The sequence below is a fragment of the Hemitrygon akajei genome, chromosome 1 (assembly GCF_048418815.1).
Source record: "Hemitrygon akajei chromosome 1, sHemAka1.3, whole genome shotgun sequence".
Lineage (NCBI taxonomy): Eukaryota > Metazoa > Chordata > Chondrichthyes > Myliobatiformes > Dasyatidae > Hemitrygon > Hemitrygon akajei.
In genome coordinates, this window is record NC_133124.1 from 33,829,043 (window position 1) to 33,850,393 (window position 21,351).

General features: G+C 41.9%; 1 protein-coding gene across 1 annotated transcript; it reads right to left on the reverse strand.

The window, feature by feature from the left end:
* Nucleotides 1-449: 449 nt before the first annotated feature.
* xkr9 (XK, Kell blood group complex subunit-related family, member 9) lies at nucleotides 450-20,808 on the reverse strand. The gene is made up of 3 exons (XM_073040675.1): nucleotides 19,920-20,808; nucleotides 14,290-14,477; nucleotides 450-2,311 (listed from the first exon to the last, which is right to left on the reverse strand). Exons 1-3 carry the CDS (start codon nucleotides 20,213-20,215, stop codon nucleotides 1,566-1,568), a joined length of 1,230 nt encoding a protein of 409 aa, XP_072896776.1. The 5' UTR covers nucleotides 20,216-20,808; the 3' UTR covers nucleotides 450-1,565.
* Nucleotides 20,809-21,351: the final 543 nt, after the last annotated feature.

Here is a 21,351-nt window from a genome sequence, read left to right on the forward strand (position 1 = left end):
TATATGTGTTACATCATTCTAATTGCCTCTGGTTCTAACCTAGACTAAAAACTGCACTGAAGACAAAGCATGAACACACAACTATACTCTTCACACTTATCATGCCTCAACCATGTGACAAACTACCCATAGTAAATGCACAACACAAAATAAAATACAGACAGAAAATAGATATGAGGCTCCTACTCTTGAAAATAATTAAAATAATGGTGATTCTAATCCTAAAATCTATTTGATTTCTAACCACACACACAAAATGCTGGTGGAACACAGCAGGCCAGGCAGCATCTACAAGGCGAAGCACTGTTGATGTTTTGGGCCGAGACCCTTCCTCAGGACTCATTTGACTATTTGATTTCTGTTCATATTTAATTAAACGACTGGTGAGAAATTACAGACAGACAAAACAGACATACTTTATTGATCCCGAGGGAAATTGGGTTTCGTTACAGTCGTACCAACCAAGAATAGTGTAGACAATAAAACCATAAGTAATTAAATAATAATAGGTAAATTATGCCAAGTGGAAATAAGTCCAGGACCAGCCTATTGGCTTAGGGGGTCTGACACTCTGAGGGAGGAGTTGTAAAGTTTGATGGCCACAGGCAGGAATGACTTCTTATGCCACTCAGTGTTACATCTCGGTGGAATGAGTCTCTGGCTGAATGTACTCCTGTGCCTAACCAGTACATTACGGAGTGGATGGGAAACATTGTCCAAGATGGCATGCAACTTGGACAGCAGCAAATTAGTAAGTCAATTCAAAATTCCGACTACTAAATAGCTTTCTAACTGATTGGATAGAGAACTCTGTGTTTGCATGGTACTATTTTATTCATTATTTGCTAAATTTGCCTCTTCATTTGGCATCTTATTTTCAACTTAAGTTTTAAATCTCAACTTCAGACCAAATATATTTGCAATATTCAAGTTTTATTTTCTTAGTTATTAAAATAAATTATTATTTCAGTGATGCTGATAATAACATTGTACAATAAAGTCAGAATACTTAAAAAAAACAAATAGGTTTTCTGTACTGATTCAAAGCAGTCACTGTGGAAAATTGCACCTTTACCTGTGTTTGTATTCTACATAGCCATTAAAAATTATTTTTACAGCTTATCAATTCTAGAGCATATTTAAGATCTCCATTCAAAAGTTATTAACAGCAGAATGAGTATTTATATTATTAAATGGATTTGAATTGCATTGCCATATTGCCAAGCATTTTGTTTTCCAGTTACCTGTTACCATGCTTTGATTATTATGCAAATAAGTACTACACAAGATCCCCAAAATGAGATGAGCAACCATGAATTGTTTATCTTGGTTGAGCAAGGAGTTGCTGTCTAGAAAACTCCCTGCTATTTCATAAACCGTGCCATAGAATCTTTAACATATACCTAAATTGACAGGTAGAGCTTCATTTCAAGAACTTGCTCATTATAAATTATAAATACAATCCAATAGAAAAATGATGATGTGCAAAATGTTTTTTTAAACACCAAATATAACAACCTCCATCTGTAGAGGAAAGTCAAGTTCATTCCAGTGGTGGTTTATTCTTAATTAATGATTAAAAAATTTTTTATTCGATAATTTACATTTCCAGATCTAGTATCTGCTGAATTTATCATAATGCTATTTTCATTTTTATTCTTCGGTATAACTGTTGAGTTTTCTTTTGGGGGTCCATCAACTTCATCATAAGAAAGGGATGATTCTACTGCATTGTCAGTATGATTAAAGTCTCTATCAGTTGCCCTTTTTGGATGGGAACAACTGTAGTACAATACAAGACAAATGATCCCTAGAGTTAGTGACAACACAATGGTAATACTAACAGGGAGATGGTAGCTTTTAACATCCGTAGAACATTTCTTAGACCAGCAGATGGCAAGTACTGCAACAGTTTCAACACATCTAAGTACGTAATAGATGGGCATAATTATTCTTGTATTCTTGTCTTTTATATTGAAAAAGGTAAAAACTAAGATGATGGCAACCACTGCCCGGTAAATGACTTCCTGAATCTTTGATGTACAAAAATTGGTCTTCTGCACAAGGACATAGAAAATCATGATTAGCCATAAAACAAACAAGTAGACAGTCATAATGATGATATCTATCGTAGCCAGAAGAGTTATGAGCAAAATTCTTGCAGATAGTGTCAATAACTTATATAAGTAGTACAGTAAATAAGGGAGTCCACAAATTAGTGTTGGATGGTCAGGCAAAGATCTCTTTAGTGCTGCATAGTAGTCCAAAGTAGCCCATGAAATGCTCATGCATGACAAAATCACAGACACATCTGCAAAAGAAAAGGAACACAGTGTCAAATACAATTCAGAATTTCAATACTAATTATTAATATTAATAAACTGCAATCTTTTGCATTCTACAACTTTTGTCATTGTACAGTATAGACAAGGTCATTCTGAGAAAATACAAAAATGTTTCATAGCATATTATCATCATTCACTATGCTTTCATCTCACATTTAATATACTATTAAATTATTGTCAGGATGATGTTGAATTGCAGCAAGGTGGAAGAGCAAAGTTGAGTAAAACCATTGCCACTAGGGATTTGGTTAACAACTCCAGTGAAGAATCAGATTTAATGTCACGGCATGTGTTGTAAAATTTGTCAACTTTATACAGCAGTGCACAATAATAGAGAGAAAAGGCTGAATTACAGTAAGTATATATCAGTTAAATAAGTTATGCAAAAAATAAGAAATAAAAAAAGTGGTGAGGTAATGGTCTTGGGTTCAATGTCCATTCAGAAATCAGACGGCAAAGGGAAAGAAGCTGTTCCTGAATCATTGAGTGTGTGCCCTCAGGCTTCTTTACCTCCTTCCAGATGGCAATGAGAAGAGGAGATGTGGGTGGTGTGGCTCCTTAACGATGGAACACCTTTTTGAGGCACTGTTCCTTGATGAAGATGTCCTGGATACTATGGAGCCTAGTACCCACGATGGTGCTGACCAATTTCTTCGATCCTGTGCAGCTGCACCACCCTCCCCCCACACCAGATGGTGATGCAGCCAGTTAGAATGTTCTCCACTGTACATCTGTAGAAATTTGCATGTGTTTTTGATGACATACCAAAATCTCCTCAAACACCTATTGAAATATCCCACTGTCTTGCCTTTAGATAGATAGATAGATAGATAGATAGATAGATAGATAGATAGATAGATAGATACTTTATTCATCCCCATGGGGAAATTCAACATTTTTTCCAATGTCCCATACACTTGTTGTAGCAAAACTAATTACATACAATACTTAACTCAGTAAAAATATGATATGCATCTAAATCACTCTCTCAAAAAGCATTAATAATAGCTTTTAAAAAGTTCTTAAGTAGTTTACTTAAATACATTAAATACAATCAACCCCAGCACTTTAACATATCTTACTCCTGGCAGTTGAATTGTAAAGACTAATGGCATTGGGGAGTATTGACCTCTTCATCCTGTCTGAGGAGCATTGCATTGATAGCAACCTGTCACTGAAACTGCTTCTCTGTCTCTGAATGGTGCTATGTAGAGGATGTTCAGGGTTTTCCATAATTGACCGTAGCCTACTCAGCGCCCTTCGCTCAGCTACCGATGTTATACTCTCCAGTACTTTGCCCACAACAGAGCCCGCCTTCCTTACCAGCTTATTAAGACGTGAGGCGTCCCTCTTCTTAATGCTGCCTCCCCAACACGCCACCACAAAGAAGAGGGCGCTCTCCACAACTGACCTATAGAACATCTTCAGCATCTCACTGCAGACATTGAATGACGCCAACCTTCTAAGGAAGTACAGTCGACTCTGTGCCTTCCTGCACAAGGCATCTGTGTTGGCAGTCCAGTCTAGCTTCTCGTCTAACTGTACTCCCAGATACTTGTAGGTCTTAACCTGCTCCACACATTCTCCATTAATGATCACTGGCTCCATATGAGGCCTAGATCTCCTAAAGTCCACCACCATCTCCTTGGTCTTGGTGATATTGAGACGCAGGTAGTTTGAGTTGCACCATATCACAAAGTCCTGTATCAGTTTCCTATACTCCTCCTCCTGTCCATTCCTGACACACCCCACTATGGCCGTGTCGTCAGCGAACTTCTGCACATGGCAGGACTCCGAGTTATACTGGAAGTCTGATGTGTACAGGGTGAACAGGACCGGAGAGAGCACGGTCCCCTGCGGCGCTCCTGTGCTGCTGACCACCGTGTCAGACCTACAGTCTCCCAGCCGCACATACTGAGGTCTATCTGTCAAGTAGTCCACTATCCAATCCACCATGTGAGAGTCTACTCCCATCTCCGTTAGTTTGTGCCTTAAGATCTTGGGCTGGATGGTCAGAGATATTGCCACCCAGGGACTTGAAAACGCTCACTCTCTCCTCTTCTGCTCTCTTTATGATAAATGGTATGTGTTTCCTCATCTTACCCTTTCTTTAGTCCACAATCAGTTCTTTGGTTTTACTGGCTTTGAGTGCAAGGTTGTTGCTGTGACACCACACAACTAGTTGGTATATCTCACTCCTGTATGCCCTCTCATCACCATCTGAGATTCTGCCAACAAAGGTTGTATTGTCAACAAATTTATAGATGGCATTTGAGCTGTGTGTGTCATGGGTAGAGAGGGAGTAGAGTAGTGTTCTAAGCACACATCCCTGAGGTGTGCCAGTGTTGATTGTAAGTGAGGTGGAGATGTTATTTCCAATCCACACACATTTTGGTCTTCCGGTTAAGAAATCGAGGATCCAGTTAGAGGGAGGTACAGAGGCCCAGGTTCTGGAGCTTTTTGATCAGTATTGTAGGAATGATGGCGTTAAATGCTGAAATGTAGTCAATAAACAGCATTCTGACATAGATATTTCTATTGTCCAGATGATCCAAGGCTGCGTGGAGAGTCAGTGAGATCATATCGACTGTATTCCTATTTAGGCAATAGGCAAACTGAGACCGGAGTTGATTGTAGACATAACCAATTTCTCAAAGCATCTTATCGCTGCAGGTGTGAGTGATACTGGACAGTAGCCATTAAGGCAGCTCACACTGCTCTTCTTGCTTACTGGTACAATTGCTGCTTTTCTGAAGCAGGCGGGAACTTCTGACTGTAGCAATGAGAGAGTGAAAACATCTTTGAACCACCACCAGTTGGCTGGCACAGGTTTTCAGAGCCTCACCTGGAACTCCATCAGGGCCTGTCGCCTTGCAAGGGTTCACCCTCCTGAAAGACAGTCTGACATCGGCCTCTGAGACAGAGATCACAGGGTCACCGGGTGCTGCAGGGATCCTCATAACTGTAATTTTATCCTCCCTTTGAAGGAATTGTTTCTTAGCTCTCGAAATAGCCCTCCACAAGTCATACCTGGTTTTCTTGTACAGACAGCCTTTGTCCCAAGCAGTATAAGGCTCACATCAGCAAATGAAGAGTTTCGCCTCCTTAGTCAAAGTTGCACCATTAGCAAAGGAACAGGTGCTGATCCATGCATAAAATATGTGACCATGAAATCATCTGGTACGTGAAAGAGCACATTGAGTGTGTGGTGCGACATCAAAAGGCAAAGAAAGAAGTACAGCAAGTCATGGGGCCAGATTATCATGGAAGTGGTCAGGGGAAAGAGGTTAAGGACACTGATGGTCAGGACAGGTCAAAAGTGCTGAGTCACAATCAGATGAGGAAGGGGGTGGTGGTTACAGTAACAATCAGCTGCTTAAAGATAAAGATTTAGCTATATTTGTCACATGCACAAAGTTTCAAAACATACAGTTACAAGGATTACCCTCAACAATAATGATCAGTTGGGCACCGAGAAAATCTGTATTTATTGACAAGTACCTTTATTGTTTCAATTACAGTAACAAGCATATTAATTTGCAGACTAACTGTATGCATATCCGTGAGGTTTCCCTGGCCCTCCATGAACAGTCAAAGAATAGAAAAGGTAATACCCAGGGGGAAAAATAAAGGTTGATGCTGGACAGGCATGGTCCCAACCTGATCTCCACATGTCTGACATAGGGTCATTCACATCTGTGGTGATGGGTCTCCAGAGCTGTTGGTCCCACAATTCTCCACCTTATTATTTTCCTTATCCGATCAATCTACTATATTTCACTTTTGTTGGCTTGAGGTCACTTGTCAGATTATAATTGGATGTAGCCCAGGGCCTTCATGGCCTTTCCTCAAGCCTCATGTCTTAGGTGATTTTCCTTTTGTTTTTCTCCCCCATCTCAGACGGGTTCAAATTTGAGGAACAAACACGGGGCCCAGATGATCACATCATAGACTGTTCCTTCAGCAAAACTGCCATTTTACATAATAAGCAGCTGCTTATCTAAGAGTAGTCTCAGGCTTAGCAGATCCTTAGCAGAAACTCTGTGTCCATGTTCAACTGCACTGATTAAGTTATCAGGGAAAAAGAATAATTCACCACACAGTTCACAAAATGGTGGCTGCAAGTACAGTCTCACAAAATGGCCACCTCCATTCCTGCCACCACAAGGCAAGAACAAAGACTGTTGCTTTGTCTGTTTCTGCCCTTGTCTCATTCCTGTTCACTGATTTGTAGATTGTAGTTCTTACTGGCCAACATACAGTGAAAGGGGTCATTTGTGATAATGACCAATGCAGTCTGAGGGTCAACCCACAAGAGTGACCATGCTTCCAGCACCAACATTGGACCCATGGACAGGGTCCTGCCTTAACAGCTCCTCTTTAACTAAAGGACTCGTGTCTTGAGTAAGACTACGACTGCATGAAAGCACTTGTAATAAGGAACTGCTCTGCCCCCACTATTTGATACCTCTGTGCTTCAGACGTCAGAGACCCGAATGGAAAATTAGGGACATAGTGGAAGATACGATGTCAGACTGTGTTCCAAAATACTTTTCCAAAAAAAATTACATCAGAGGAGCATGCAGAAGTATTCATTCCAGCTCACTGATCTCTAAAAGGTAAACATTAATGTTCCAAAATAAATAGGAAAATAAGATTATTTTTCAAAAGCAAACTGCTGCCTATGACATGGACTCTGGGCAGTGTGGAAAAATGAAGCCAGGGAAGAGAGGGCAGAGCAATGTGCACCAAATACTGGAGGAACTCAGCAAGTCAGGAAGCATCAATGGAAATGAATAAACAGTCAACATTTTGGGCCAAGTTTCTTCTTTAGGACTGGAAAGGGGAAGGTGCCATAATAAAAAGGTGGGGGGAAGGGAAGGAGGACTAGCTAGATAGTGATTGGTGAAGCCAGGTGGAGAAAAAGGAATCTGATAGGAGAGAAGAGTTGACCATGGGAGAAAGGGGGCACCGGGGGATAGGCAAGTGAGGAGAAGATGAAAGAGGCCAGAGTGGGGAATAGAAGTGGAGGAAAGAAGGAGGGGGAAAAGTTACTGGAAAGAGAAATCAGATTGGAGGCTTTCTAGACAGAATACAAGGTGCCGCACATGAGGCTGCTTAACAAGTTAAGAGCTGATGGTATTACCAGAAAGATACTAGCATGGATAGAGGATTGGCTGATATGCAGAGTTGCAGGAGGCAAAGAGTGGGAATAAAGGGAGCCTTTTCTGGTTTGTTGCCAGTGACTAGTGCTGTTCCACAGAGGTCGATGTTGGGACTGCTTCTTTTTACGTTATATATAAATGATTTGAAAAATGGAATTGATGGATTTGTGGCCAAGTTTGCAGACAATATGAGGACACGTAGATAGGCATGTAATTTTGAGGAAGTAGAGGAAGTTTAGAGGAGCTATAGAAATGCTTGGAAGTAGGTACAGAGGAGTTGTCAGGGGTAAGTTTTTTTAAAGACGCAGAGGGTGGTGAGTGTGTGGAATGGGCTGGCGGTGATGGTGGTGGAGGTAGATACGATAGAATCTTTTAAGAGACTTTTAGATAGGTACATGGAGCTTAGAAAAGTAGAGGGCTATGGGTAACCCTAGGTAATTTCTAAAGTAAGTACATGTTTGGCACAGCATTGTGGGCCAAAGGGCCTGTATTGTGCTGTGGGTTTTCTATGTTTCTATGACTTAAAGAGATTAGGAGAACAGGCAAAAGTGGCAGATGGAATAGTGTCAGGAAGTGTTGGTCATGCATTTTCATAAAAGGAATAAAAGCTTAGACTATTATCTAAATATGGAGAAAATTCAAACATCCAAAATGCAAAGGAACTTGGGAGTCCTCGTGTAAGATTCCCTAAAGGTTAACTAGCAGGTTGAGTCGGTGATGAGGAAGGTAAATGCAATGCTAGTGTTTATTTTGAGATGATTAAAATATAAAATCAAGGATATAAATATTAATAAGGCACTGATGAGGCCTCAGTTGGGGTATTGTGAGCAGTTTTGGCCCCCTTATCTAAGAAAGGATGTGCTGACATTGGAATCGGTTGGGAGGAGGTTCTCGAGACGAACTCCGGGGATGAAAGGCTTATCATATGTGGAGTATTTGATGGCTCTGGGCCTGTACTCACAGGAGTTTAGGAGAACAAGGGGGAATCTCACTGAAATCTATCAAATGTTAAAAGGCCTAGATAGAGGGGATATGGAGAGGAACTTCCCTGTAGTGGGGGAGTCTAGGACCAGAGCACAGAGCCTAAGAGTAGAGGGACGTCCCTTTAGAATGAAAATGAGGAGGAATTACTTTAGCCAGAGAGTGGTGAATCTGTGGCATGGAACTCATTGTCACAGGTGGCAATGGAGGCCAAGTCATCCAGTGTACTTATGGCAGAGGCTGATAGGTTCCTGACTAGTCAGGGTATGAATGATCATGTGGAGAAGGCAGGAGAATGGGGTTGAAAGGAATAATAAATCAGCATGATGGAACGGCAGAGCAGATGTAATGGGCACACTTGCCTAACGCTGCTCCTGTCTTATTGGTGTTGTTCTTCCACCCTGAGAGTGACCTCATAATGGAAGAAGAGGAAGAACATGTCAGAACGGGATTGAAGATAGGAATTAAGATGGGTCGCTACTGGCTGTTACCTCACCTGGAAGGACTGCTGGGGCCCTGAATAGTGGTAAGGGAGAAGATGAATGGGCAAGTACAGCATTTCTGTCAATTGCAGGGATATGTGCCAGGTGTGAGATTAGTGTGAGGGGAGAGACAAATGGAGCCAATCATGGAAGGAGCAATCCCTGTGAAAAGTGGAGAATGGTGGGTATGAGGGAGATAAAGATTTTTTTGACCGTAGGATCCTGTTAAAGATGGCAGAAGTTGTGGAGAATCATTTGTTGGCTGTGGAGGCTCATTGGGTGGTAGGTGAGAACAAGAGGAACCCTATCACTGTTAAGGCCGTGGGAAGATGGGGTGAGTGCAGATGTAAAGGAAATGGAGGAGATGCAGACGAGGGCAGTGTCAATGGTGGAGGTAGGAAAATCCCATTCTTTGAAGAAGGAGGACATCTCTGATATCCTGGAAAGGAAAGCCTCAACCTGGGAACAGATGCAGCAGAGACCAAGGAACTGAGAAAATGGAACAGCATTTTACAGGAGACAGGGTATGAAGAGGTATAGTCAAGATAGCCGTGGGAATCAGCAAGTTTATCAAAAGGTGTCTGTGGACAGTTTGGCTCCAGAGATGGAGACAGAGAAACTGAGAAAGGGGAGAGACATGTCAGAAATGGACTGAGTGAATTTAACGGCAGGGTTGGAGGCAGAACAGATTAAATTGACAAACTCAGCATGGGTGCATGATGCAGCACCAATGCAGTCATTAGTGTAGTGCAGGAAGAGTTGGAGAGCATTACCAGGGAAGGATTGGAACATGGATTGTTCTACACAGCCAACAAAAGGCAGACACAGCTGGGGTGCATGGCTTACCCCTTGAGGCTGGAGAAAGTGGAAAGAGCAGAAGGATAAATTGTTGAGGGTGAGGACCAGTTCTGCCAGATGGAGGATGATGATGGTGGAGGGGAACTGGTTGGGTCTTGAGCTGAGAAAGAACCAGAGAGTTTTAAGGCCTCCTTGATGGGGATAGAAGTGCACAGGGACTGGATATCCATGGTAAAAATGAGGCGGTCAGCGACAGGGAATTGAAAATCATTGGGGAGACTGAGAGCACCTTTCACCCTTATCAAGGGCAGAGCTCTTTCACCCTCTCAGTGAGAGTGCAGAGTAGCTAATTTACTGCACTTAATCATGAAGGGATTAAAAAATAAAAGGAAAAAGTAATGATGATAAACCATAAAATATCGGAGCATTAATAGGCCATTCAGCCCATCGAGTCTATTCTGCCATCATGGCTGATTTATTATCCCTCTCAACCCCATTTTTCTGCCTTCTCCCCATAACTTTTGATGCCCTTGCTAATCAAAAAACACTCAACCTCCATTTTAAATATAAACAAAGACTTGGCCTCCTCAAAAGTATGTGCTAATGAATTCCACAGAATCACCACCCTCTGGCTAAAGATATTCTTCCTCATCTCTGTACTGAAGAGACATCCTTGTATTATGAGGCTGTGCCCTCAGGTCTTAGACTCCCCCACTCTAGGAAACATCCTTTCTATATCCACTCTATCTAGGCCTTTCAATATGCAATATGTTTCAATAAGATCCCCTATTATTCTTCAAACGAGTACAGGCCAAGAGCCTTCAAATACTCCTCATACATCAACGCTTCCATTCCCGAGATCATTCTTGTGAACTTCATCTGGACCCTCTCCAATGCCAGCACACCCATCGAGCTAGACTCTACCAAATAAATGATATTAGTTGCCATTAAAAAGGCCTGAAGAGGATACCACTAATCAGATAATCCCCATCCACATTGTAAACTGCGATCAAACACGAGGAAATCTGCAGATGCTGGAAATTCAAACAACAACACACACAAAATGCTGGTGGAACACAGCAGACCAGGCAGGATCTATAAGGAGAAGCACTGTCGACGTTTCGGGCCGAGACCCTTCGTCGGGACTAACCAAAAGGAAAGATAGTACAAGGTTTGAAAGTAGTGGGGGGAGGGGGAAATGCGAAATGATAGGAGAAGACCGGAGGGGGTGGGATGAAGCTAAGAGCTGGAAAGGTGATTGGCGAAAGTGATACAGAGCTGGAGAAGGGAAAAGGATCATGGGACAGGAGGTCTTGGGAGAAAGAAAAGGTGGGGGGGGAGCACCAGAAGGAGATGGAGAACAGGCAAACAACTAAATATGTCAGGAATGGGGTAAGAAGGGGAGGAGGGGCATTAATGGAAGTTAGAGAAGTCAATGTTCATGCCATCAGGTTGGAGGCTACCCAGCCGGTATATAAGGTGTTGTTCCTCCAACCTGAGTTTGGATTCATTTTGACAGTAGAGGAGGCCATGGATAGACATATCAGAATGGGAATGGGACGTGGAATTAAAATGTGTGGCCACTGGGAGATCCTGCTTTCTCTGGCGGACCGAGCGTAGGTGTTCAGCGAAACGGTCTCCCAGTCTGCGTCGGGTCTCACCAATATATAATAGGCCACACCAGGAGCACCGGATGCAGTATACCACACCAGCCGACTCACAGGTGATGTGTCGCCTCACCTGGAAGGACTGTCTGGGGCCCTGAATGGTGGTGAGGGAGGAAGTGAGGAACTGCGATCAATCTTCGTCTTGAAATGAATGTTTTCCAAGCAAACCCATTTTTAAAACTGAGTCTACACTCCATATGTATTTATATTTAGAACATCTGTAATGATTTTGAAAATTGTTGCAGAAAACTTGATTGAACCAATATTTAATATTACAACAAAATTACATCATTTTATTGGCCCCAGAATGGCAGTGCACTAGCCACCATGTTGTGCCTGTAACATAAATGGAATTCTTTATAGAACAATCAGCTATGAACTGACATCAAGGACACAGTAGGACCATCAATGTTATTAAATGAGTCTCACACTAATCAGCTCCTGTGGTGGCAATGGCAATATAATTGGGGATGCCAGAGCAATTACCTAGGTCCTAATGCAGGGCACAATCTGCTGCTTGGACAACTTAAACACTGGCCCAAATAGACTGGAAAGGCAGGATGTCAGACCGATTTCACTCACTCTCCTACAATGTTCACTTCTCTCTTCATGGAGCTAAGGTTGTGACATATCTCCTGCAGCTGTGCTTTCTGTCTGAGCTTCGTGGCGATTTGCCACACTAATATGATGAACTGAGACCGAGGATTTGGGCCTACTTTGGGCTGCTCCAGAGATACGAATTTAAGGACTCAATTTGATTCTTTCAGGTTTCTTGATTTGTGGCTGCAGACAAATCTCAAGTTGTATAATTTACAAATTCTTTGATAATAAATTTACTTTGACAGGAGGTCCTTACCAGAGACATTCTTGTGTCTGCATCAGCTGTCCAAAGCCCTCTTCCTTAACTACTGATATAATGGTGAGGATACACAGCCAAAAAGGCAACTAGCAACAAAAGTTGGCATATATGTTCTACAGCCTACAAAGCTAGGCTATGCCACCAATAATGAATGGAAATGCAGAGGTCCAGCAGCCAGGGTGGAACTACTGAATATCTACTAGATGGTTCATTTCCTTCTTTATCATTAGCAGAAGCCAGTACCAAAAACAGGCTATAACTATCTTCCTTCAGAAGCACCGAGAGGATGACTCATCTCAGCTTCTTCTAAGATCCCATCATCACAGAAGAGTGTTCAGGCAATTCAATTCCCTTCATTTGATAGAAAGAAACAGCTGAGAGCAATGGATAGAGTGAAGCTGTGGCACAAGACATCATGCCATCTTGAGTCCCATAAACCCGTGGTCCAGAATCAGCCATTTAATACAGCAACATGGAAAATTGCCCAGGTATGAATTGTCCACCAAAAGCAAGGCAAATTCAATGCAAATAATTATCATGGCATTAGCCTGGGCTCACTCATCAAGAAAAAAAAATTGAAAGTTTTGTTAACTAAATGATTCAATTGCACTTATTCTTCAACAGCCTTTACATTCTGTTGAGTCTACATTACAGAACCAATCCAAGTACATATACAAATGATTAGAATTCCAAAGACGTGGTGACAGTAACTGTTCTTGACATAAAGGCAGAATTTAAGAGGGTATGGTATTAAATAACCCAGGTAAATCAGTTAGGATTAAGAGGAAAACTGTTCACAAACTGAAGTTGAAAGGCTCTAGCTGAAGATCAATTATCTTAAGCCAGTACATCACTGCAGGAGTTCCTATGGGGAGTTTATTTGACTCAGTCATCAATAACCTTCCTCACATGATAGGGTCAGGGATATGGATATTTACTAATGATTGCACAATTTACAATTCCATTTGCAACTCCTCAATAACTGCCTGCACGCAGCAAGTTCTAGACATTCAGGCAGAAGCCGAGAAGCGACAGGTTAAATTTACCAATGCTAATGCTAAACTACAACCATCTTCAACAAGAGAGTGGAACCATCTACCCTTGATGTTCAATGTAACTAGCATCACTGACAACCCACCTTTAAGATTCTGGGGATGGATTTGACCAGAAACTCATCTAGACTAGACATACAAATGATTTGCCACAGAAGCCAGCTAAAGGTTAGGTATTGTATAGCAAGTGTTTCACTTCCTAAGACAAAGCTTTTCCATCTTCCACAAGGCACAAGTTAGATGTGTGATGAAAATGCTCTCCAATTGCTGGGATGGGTGCTGCTCCAACAACATTGAATATATTTGTAAGGCAGTTAAACATGAGTTTCTCAGGGGTAACTCAAGCTGCTATAAATGCTGACTCTGCTACCTATACCCATGTCCCATTAATAAAATACAAAAAGTATGCTATTGCTCTACCTAGGCGATAAGGACAAGTCACATGCTGAGACTCGAATCCTCTCAAACATAAACTAAAACATTACTGCTTCAATTCCAGGAGCCAGGAATGGTTGCATAGAAGAATACAAAAGCTGTACTTAATTATTAAGGCATAAGGCAAATTGGAAAATTATTTAGATATTGGTAAATGTATAGCTGCCAACATGAATAAAGGCTATGGTTTCAATACAACACTGCAAGGTAAATTATTGCTTTCAATTATTTTCTAACTTTAGATGATAAATGGTGGGAGCTTGTAACTTGGTGAGTAAAGTTCTAATGGGAGATCTGAAAATTTCTGTGGAAATCCCATCCCAACAATGGAAGAATATACCTAATTTTTTTTGGTGTATCAAAGGAGCACCACGAGACAGAACTGTAGAATATAGCACAGGGACCAATTGTGCTTAGACCCAGGAAAATCCACTGTTTAATTCATAAACCAATTTTAAGCAATGGTACGTAACAGCAATAACAGGTTTAATAAAAGCAAACTTACACTGAATATATTTTCCATTATTATCTATCAGGAGAATGAAGCCCTGAAGAACAGCTTGAGGTACTGCTTCCAAAAATGCCTCAAACAATCGTAACATGCTTAAATCTGTAGCTGAGTATATGGCATCCATGATGGTCTCTTCTTTTTTGAACGCTGCCTTGTATCCATATTTAAGTGTCTCGATAAACCTTTGAAAACAAGGAAAAAGCTATTTTTCTCAATATAATAGCAAAGTCAAAAAGTCAAAGTCAAGTTCATTGTCATAAGCACAAGTACATAAGTGCACAGGTGCAATAGAAAGCCTTAAATTTTCATGCTGAAAATTAATTTAATGTGCTTTATATTTTAAAGGATTTGAAATAAATAATTCAGAATCATGTCCTAAACAAAACTACCAGACCTGCTGGATGTTAGTAAAGAAGAATGGATTCTGTAATTATTCAGAATATATTTTTAAATATAGGATTTGATAGATTAAGAAAAGTCGTGTAGGGCAACAGATTTTTATCATGTAAATATTGCAGGGAATAGGAATAAACAAATGAAACAGAACACATGTATGTTCCACAAAAGTGCCATTAAGAACACATTAGAAAGAATGGTTCTGCTAGGTTGTTTTGGACAGGGGCAGTAGTAGGGATAAGCTCCCAGTACCTATTAAATGCTCCCAAAAGTCTGCATCTCAAATAGCCTCTAACAATCAAGTCCAGCTCCTGGCCTGCACATGTGGCTTAGCTGCTAAGCCTGGCAGAATCATTTCTACTGGTAGCGGAAGGGGCAAAGGTGGGTTACTGTCACCTTAAAACCAATCATTTTGGGCTCATCAGCCATGGTTGACAGCTCACCTGCAAGAAGGAAAACTCTGACCTCAAACCTCCGCTGCCTGTGGCTATACCCATCCATGGGGAAGGCGCTGAGAGCAAACCCAGAGGAAAAATCTGGAGCTGAAGTCTCTTAGTCAGTGCAACCTTGAGATTAATGCTGACAGGCAACTCCCGTGAGGCCGCCGGTGCCAAACTGTATCGGTCTCTGCTGTATCAGCTGTACGGCGAGGGAGAGCCTGCCGCATGAGCAACAGATCGTTCTCCATATTGTACTGCCCTGGCCTGCATATCACCTGGACAGCTGGGATGCAACATCCATGTGAGCCCAACAGAGGGCCTCAAGGACACAAAATAAAAAGCTTACCGTAATTTGATTTTAATTACTACTTAACTGTCACATTCAGCCATCTGGTCTCAACGTATCAAATATATTCCCATTGTTCTGTCTGTACATCCACCACCTTCGCAGCTAACCAAACTAATTTTGTTTTTTTTTTCCTTCTTCTTTCCTGGTCCTGATTTTGGGCCCTGTAATGTTACTCAGTTCCCTATCTACAAAAGTTGCCTGGCCTGATGGAGAGTTCCAGCTGGCCTGGGTGTGAGGGTGGATCGCTCCAAGTGCCGAGCCAATTTGGAGAGGCCAAGAACGGATTCTTTGGCAACAAAATCTAGGTCCAAAGCAAATCGCCGTGATGAGGCCCGGGTCCTAGTGTGAGGTGCAATCTGCTGTGCGGACAATTTAAATACCGGCCCAGATAGACCGTGGACTCCTCTGCCCATGACACTACAGCTAAGAAACTGCCCCCCAGCTGCTGTGCTTCATGTCTGCGAACTTTGCATCAATTTGCCCCACTAATATGATGAACCGAATAAACTTTGGGCTTACTTGGGGCTGCTCCGGGGATTTGCATCTAAGGACTCAATTTGGTTCGGAATGCTGTTGTCATTGCTCACTTCTGTTGTTTATATGATTTGTTTTTTTCTCTCTCTTTCTATGTGGGGTTTGGTCTTTTTTTTAATTGGGTTCTTTCAGGTTCCTTGCTTTGCAACTGCCTGTAAGCAAACAAATCAAGGTTGTCTAATTTATACATTCTTTGATAATAAATGCACCTTGAATACCTCAGATATCCAGAATCTACAATTTATCTTCATTAGGAGCATACACATCAGTATAACAACAATTCACCAACCAAGATCCTCTGATATTGATAGGAAGGGAGATTGAGTGTACCAGAACTATATTCACTGGAAGTTAAAGGAAAGGTGATGTCATGGAAACTTAGTTCTCTACTTATGTTGCTATCTTTCCAATTCCCTGACAAAGTTCTGCTTGATGTCAGGTAACCAATATGACAAATTACAGACAGGGGAGAACAGGAGGTAAAGACAGAGGTGAAGTCAAGTGAAGGTGAAGGTTGAATTTATCATTGCATCTTTCGATGATTTAGTGAATGGCAAAGAGGCACCAAATTAAACCCTTCAGGTATTTTCAATGTACATTATGGTAATGGGCATAAAAGCTGTTGTAGGGTGTTAGAAACTGAACATAAGTGAATTACATACAATTTAATTGACAACTTGACATCAATAAGTAAAACTTGATATAAGTATGGGACTTATGTATGTAGTCAAGTTAACATTGTCTCAAATTCATTCACCACATCAGATGCTTTTCCCGGCAATCCTTGTGTAGGCAAACCTAGCAGCAGCATCCCCACCAGAACTGATTCTCACCTCCTACACAACTCCAGCTACTCATTCAAACCAACAACAATATCACAATGTTAATAGCCCAGTATCTCATGACAAACATGACTTGCCCATGGCCTTGATCTAACCTTGAGGCTGTTACAAGGATCTACCCCTTAGTAAAAATGATCAGAGAGGCATAGAGAGAACCTGTAATTGCTGACAAGTACCTTTACTGTGTTACACAACAGAACACCTGTGTGCACACCTAAGTTTTCCTGAGCCTCCATGAAGAGTCAAAGAATAGAAAAGGTAATGGCAGTAAAAGAAGTCTATGCTGGCCATGCATTCCTCGTGGTCCTGCTCTGATCTCCACGTGATGGTTGGTCTCTGGGGAGTTATCGCTGCTTTGCATTCGAAGCCTTTGCTTTTATACTCTTTTCATAGAAACATAGAAAACCTACAGCTTTAAGTTTTTCGGGGTGAATATCACAAATGACCTGACTTGGTCTAACCAAGCAGAGTCCACTGCCAAGAAGGCCACCCAATGCCTTTACTTCCTGAGAAAGCTGAAGAAATTTGGCCTGTCCTCTAAAACCCTCACTAATTTTTATAGGTGCACCGTAGAACGCATTCTTCTAGGGTGCATCCCAACCTGGTATGGAAGTTGTCCTGTCCAAGACCAGAACAAGCTGCAGAAGATCGTGAACATAGCCCAGCACATCACACAAACCAATCTTCCATCCTTGGACTCACTTTACACCACACGCTGTCGGAGCAGTGCTGCCAAGATAATCAAGGATAAGTCCCAGCCAGCCAACACACTTTTTGTCCCACTTCCCTCCGGGAGAAGGTTCAGGAGCATGAAGCTATGTACGGCCAAATTTGGGAACAGCTTCTTTCCAACTGTGATAAGACTGCTGAACAGATCCTGACCCGGATCTGGGCCGTACCTTCCAAATATCCGGACCTGACTTGCACTACCGTACTTCCCCTTTTCTATTTTCTAATTATGATTTATGATTTAAATGTTTTTTATATTTACTTCGATTTGTACTTCAGGGAGCGCAAAGCACAGTAACAAATATCACTGTGATGATTGTACGCTCTAGTATCAATTGTTTGGTGACAATAAAGTATTTGTATTTGTAATACAGGCCCTTCGACCCACAAAGCTGTGAACATGTCCTTACTTTAGAAATTACCTCGGGTTACCCATAGCCCTCTATTTTTCTGAGCTCCATGTACCTGTCCAGGAGTCTCTTAATCATATCCACCTATCGTATCCATCTCCACCACCATTGCCGGCAGCCCATTCCATGCACTCACCACTCTCTGCGTAAAAAACTTACCCGACATCACCTCTGTACCTACTTCCTAGCACCTTAAACCTGTGCCCTCTCATGCTAGTCATTTCATATGTCGTGAAATTTGTTAACTTTGCAGCAGCAGTATAACACAATACATAATAACATAGGGGAAGTACTGTTAAATACAGTTTCTTACCAGTTCAAGAGTCACAATTCAGTCTTGTTGGCTGTGGGTCACCTGACTGACCTATATCACCTTCTTATTGGCTTTGGTCCAAGCCAGCATCCATTTCTTGCCCTCTTCCACAAGAGACACCTGGTAATTTATGGCTCCTTGTTCAAAATAGGTTACCAAACCAGTAACCAGCTCAAATCACTCAGACCCCATCATTCAAAAGCCTGCATGTTACATCATAGCAAAGAACACTTCACAAATAACTTTTTAATTTGGAAATGATGTCTAGTCCTGCATATTTCCTGGAGCATCATTGTCTCTGCTTAAAAACACTGATTCGACCAAGCAAAACCATTTCACAAAATGGAGGATGCAGAGCAGCTCCACAACATGGCAGCTTCCATTCCTCCAACTTCATGGCAAGGACAAAGACAATTGGTTTGTCTACTTCCACTGTCCTTGACTTATTTGAATTCACTGATTTGTATGTAAACTGTCACTCTTTCTGGCCAACAAAGTGAAAGAAAGACTTTTGTCTATAATAATTATCCAGAGCGGATTTCATTAATTTATTTATTTAGAAATACAGCACAGTAACAGGCCCTTCTGCGCCAACAAGCCCACGTTTCCCAATTACATGCATGTGACTAATTAACCTAACCTGTACATCTTTGAAATGTAGGAGGAAACCCACACACAGTCATAGGGAGAATGTGGTAGGAATTGAACCTGTGTTGATGGTGCTGTGATAGTATTACTGTTTTTGCATGTGAAGCTTTGGGCTTCATGTACAACTGAATCAGAATCAGGTTTATTATCACTGACGTATGTCATGAAATTTGTTTTGTAGTGGCAGCACATTGCAAGACATAAGTTGCAATAAGAAATTAAGAAAGCCATGTGGGAAGATGAATAATGATCTATATCTGTAGGGTCCATGTACAAAACATGTTGGTCCATCAACACTGAATGATTCAGCACAACTTTCAAACTCTCAACAATTTCCAATTGTCAGCAATTCTGGTGAGCAGGTACTAAATGGGGACACTAAATCAACACTTTTTACAGCTTTTGCAAATAGCATTAGGGCCAGGCACTTGGAAACCACAGCTAACAGACTAGATGGGTCCAAGGGAAAGATCGTTAACACTGCTATGGTGGTAACATCTACACTACCTTAGCCGGTGGTATCGTCAAACAGATCTCCACATGGGTAACAATGGGGTGTGGGAGGTGTTTCTGCAATTTGTGATCATTGTCAACCATCCTGAACTACCAATAGCCAATATCATTTCATGATATACTGTGTGAATCTCCCGAACTGGACCCCTTCTACGTCCTTTCAAAGTGTAAAACAATGTGGTTTCGAGCTGGGTGAGTGATTTTTGCCCCGGAATAAAAGTGAGCCTTGATGGGCTAGGAAGTTAGCAAATTGCCACCCGCTCAATTTCACAAGCTTTTCATAACTGAGATAAAATATGCCTCCCTTCCAATTCCCAGTAATTCTAAATTTGCCACGTCTGTCCAGTCAGCTAAATTTCACGATCATTCGCACCAACTAGACGAATATTATAAAAAATGGATGTAAGCGAACTGGACAAACCGGAGACTGAGTGGTTGAGTGGTACTCACCGTAGCAGCACGCCCATCTGGAAAATATGCAGTGCACCGAACAACGACGAGCAGCCTCGGGCGTGTGTTCCATGTGAACTGTTCTCATCATCTTTGTACCACGACCAACTGAAACTCTGCAGGATTATAGCAGAAACCAGGATCACAGACAGCACCAGCGAAAACCGGAAAAAGTGTCCATCGATAAGGTACACTGCCGCAACCCCGAGATCGGTCCCAATGTCGGACAGGTACAGCAGAAATCCAAGTAGGGTCAGCGCAAAGCTGCACTTGCCAAAATTTCGCTCGATTATCATAATCCACCGTTAATCCTCCCAGCTTTCAATCCATACCCTTTCCTGGCGAAGAGTTCCTTTCCGTTTTCTGTGACCCGGTTCTCAGAAATGACGCTTTAATTGATTCATCGTTAAGATTAGTTTACATTTGGGTCGGGACGAGCGTGAGCGTCAGATGACACTGGTTATTTCCAGAGTTTGGGGTAAAGTCCATATGTAAACTGACGAAGAGGCGGAGGATTTCAGCGTGTTGTTTCCGTGCCTTCACATCCGAACGTGACAACTGTTGCTCATTCATGTGTTTAGAAGTCTTCTGACATCCTTATTCAGAAGTTCTGCAACTTCCTTTTTTCTAAATTACTAATGTGAAAACACTTGGCCAGTTAAAAGTTCCCACAGGCAAACGGCTTCCTACCTCATAAAAGCCCTGACAGTGACTCAAACACAAGGCTTTCACTTTCGCTGGAGGCGGTCTGCTTTCTCGACTTGGAATTCAAGTTTCTAATTAAACAAATTAGTGAAAAATCTGACTCCTAGAAAGTCATACAGCACGGAAGCGAACCCCTAAAAACCCATTGACATTCTTTCCCCCACATCCATCACCCCGCCCAGGTTCCGCCACTCTCTTTTCACACCAGAAGCAGTTTAGAGTTACCAATTAATCTACACATCTGCCTGTCTCTGAAATGTGGGAGGAAACAGGCGTAGTCACGGGAACAAGTGCAAGTCCTAACACAACCTGGATGCAAGAAGCGCGAAACTTTGCGCCGACAATTACACCAGTTTAGGGTGCTTGCAGTCTAGCCTCCCACCCCCTCTCCCCCAAAGAGCCCTAGCGTTTAAGCAGGGGGTATCAATAATTTCCTGCACATGTATGAACAGCGTAGGAACCCTTCCGGATAGATTCTCCAAAGATAATGGAAACACTTCAGCCATAGCTATTAACAAAGTTTAATATTAAACTGGTGAAGCCGAGAGGGGGATCTTGACGAGTGGGCATCTCAGGATTTCTTTCCGTACCTTCCGCCCAGGCTTGTGATGATGATCATCATCACCCATTGTCCTTCCAGACAGACGGATGCCAACCAACCTTTATTAAAGTTCGTACTATATATAAGTCATATAATACCTTGAGATTTTTTTTCTTACAGGTGTTT

Bases quoted from the DNA above. Each gene is read 5' to 3' on its own strand.
- xkr9 (XM_073040675.1), bottom strand. From the start codon at position 20,215: ATGATAATCGAGCGAAATTTTGGCAAGTGCAGCTTTGCGCTGACCCTA. The intron at 14,478-19,919 runs GTGAGTACCACT...TTGTTTTCAAAG, and splicing joins CAGATGGGCGTGCTGCTACG to GTTTATCGAGACACTTAAAT. The intron at 2,312-14,289 runs GTAAGTTTGCTT...TTTCTTTTGCAG, and splicing joins TAATGGAAAATATATTCAGT to ATGTGTCTGTGATTTTGTCA.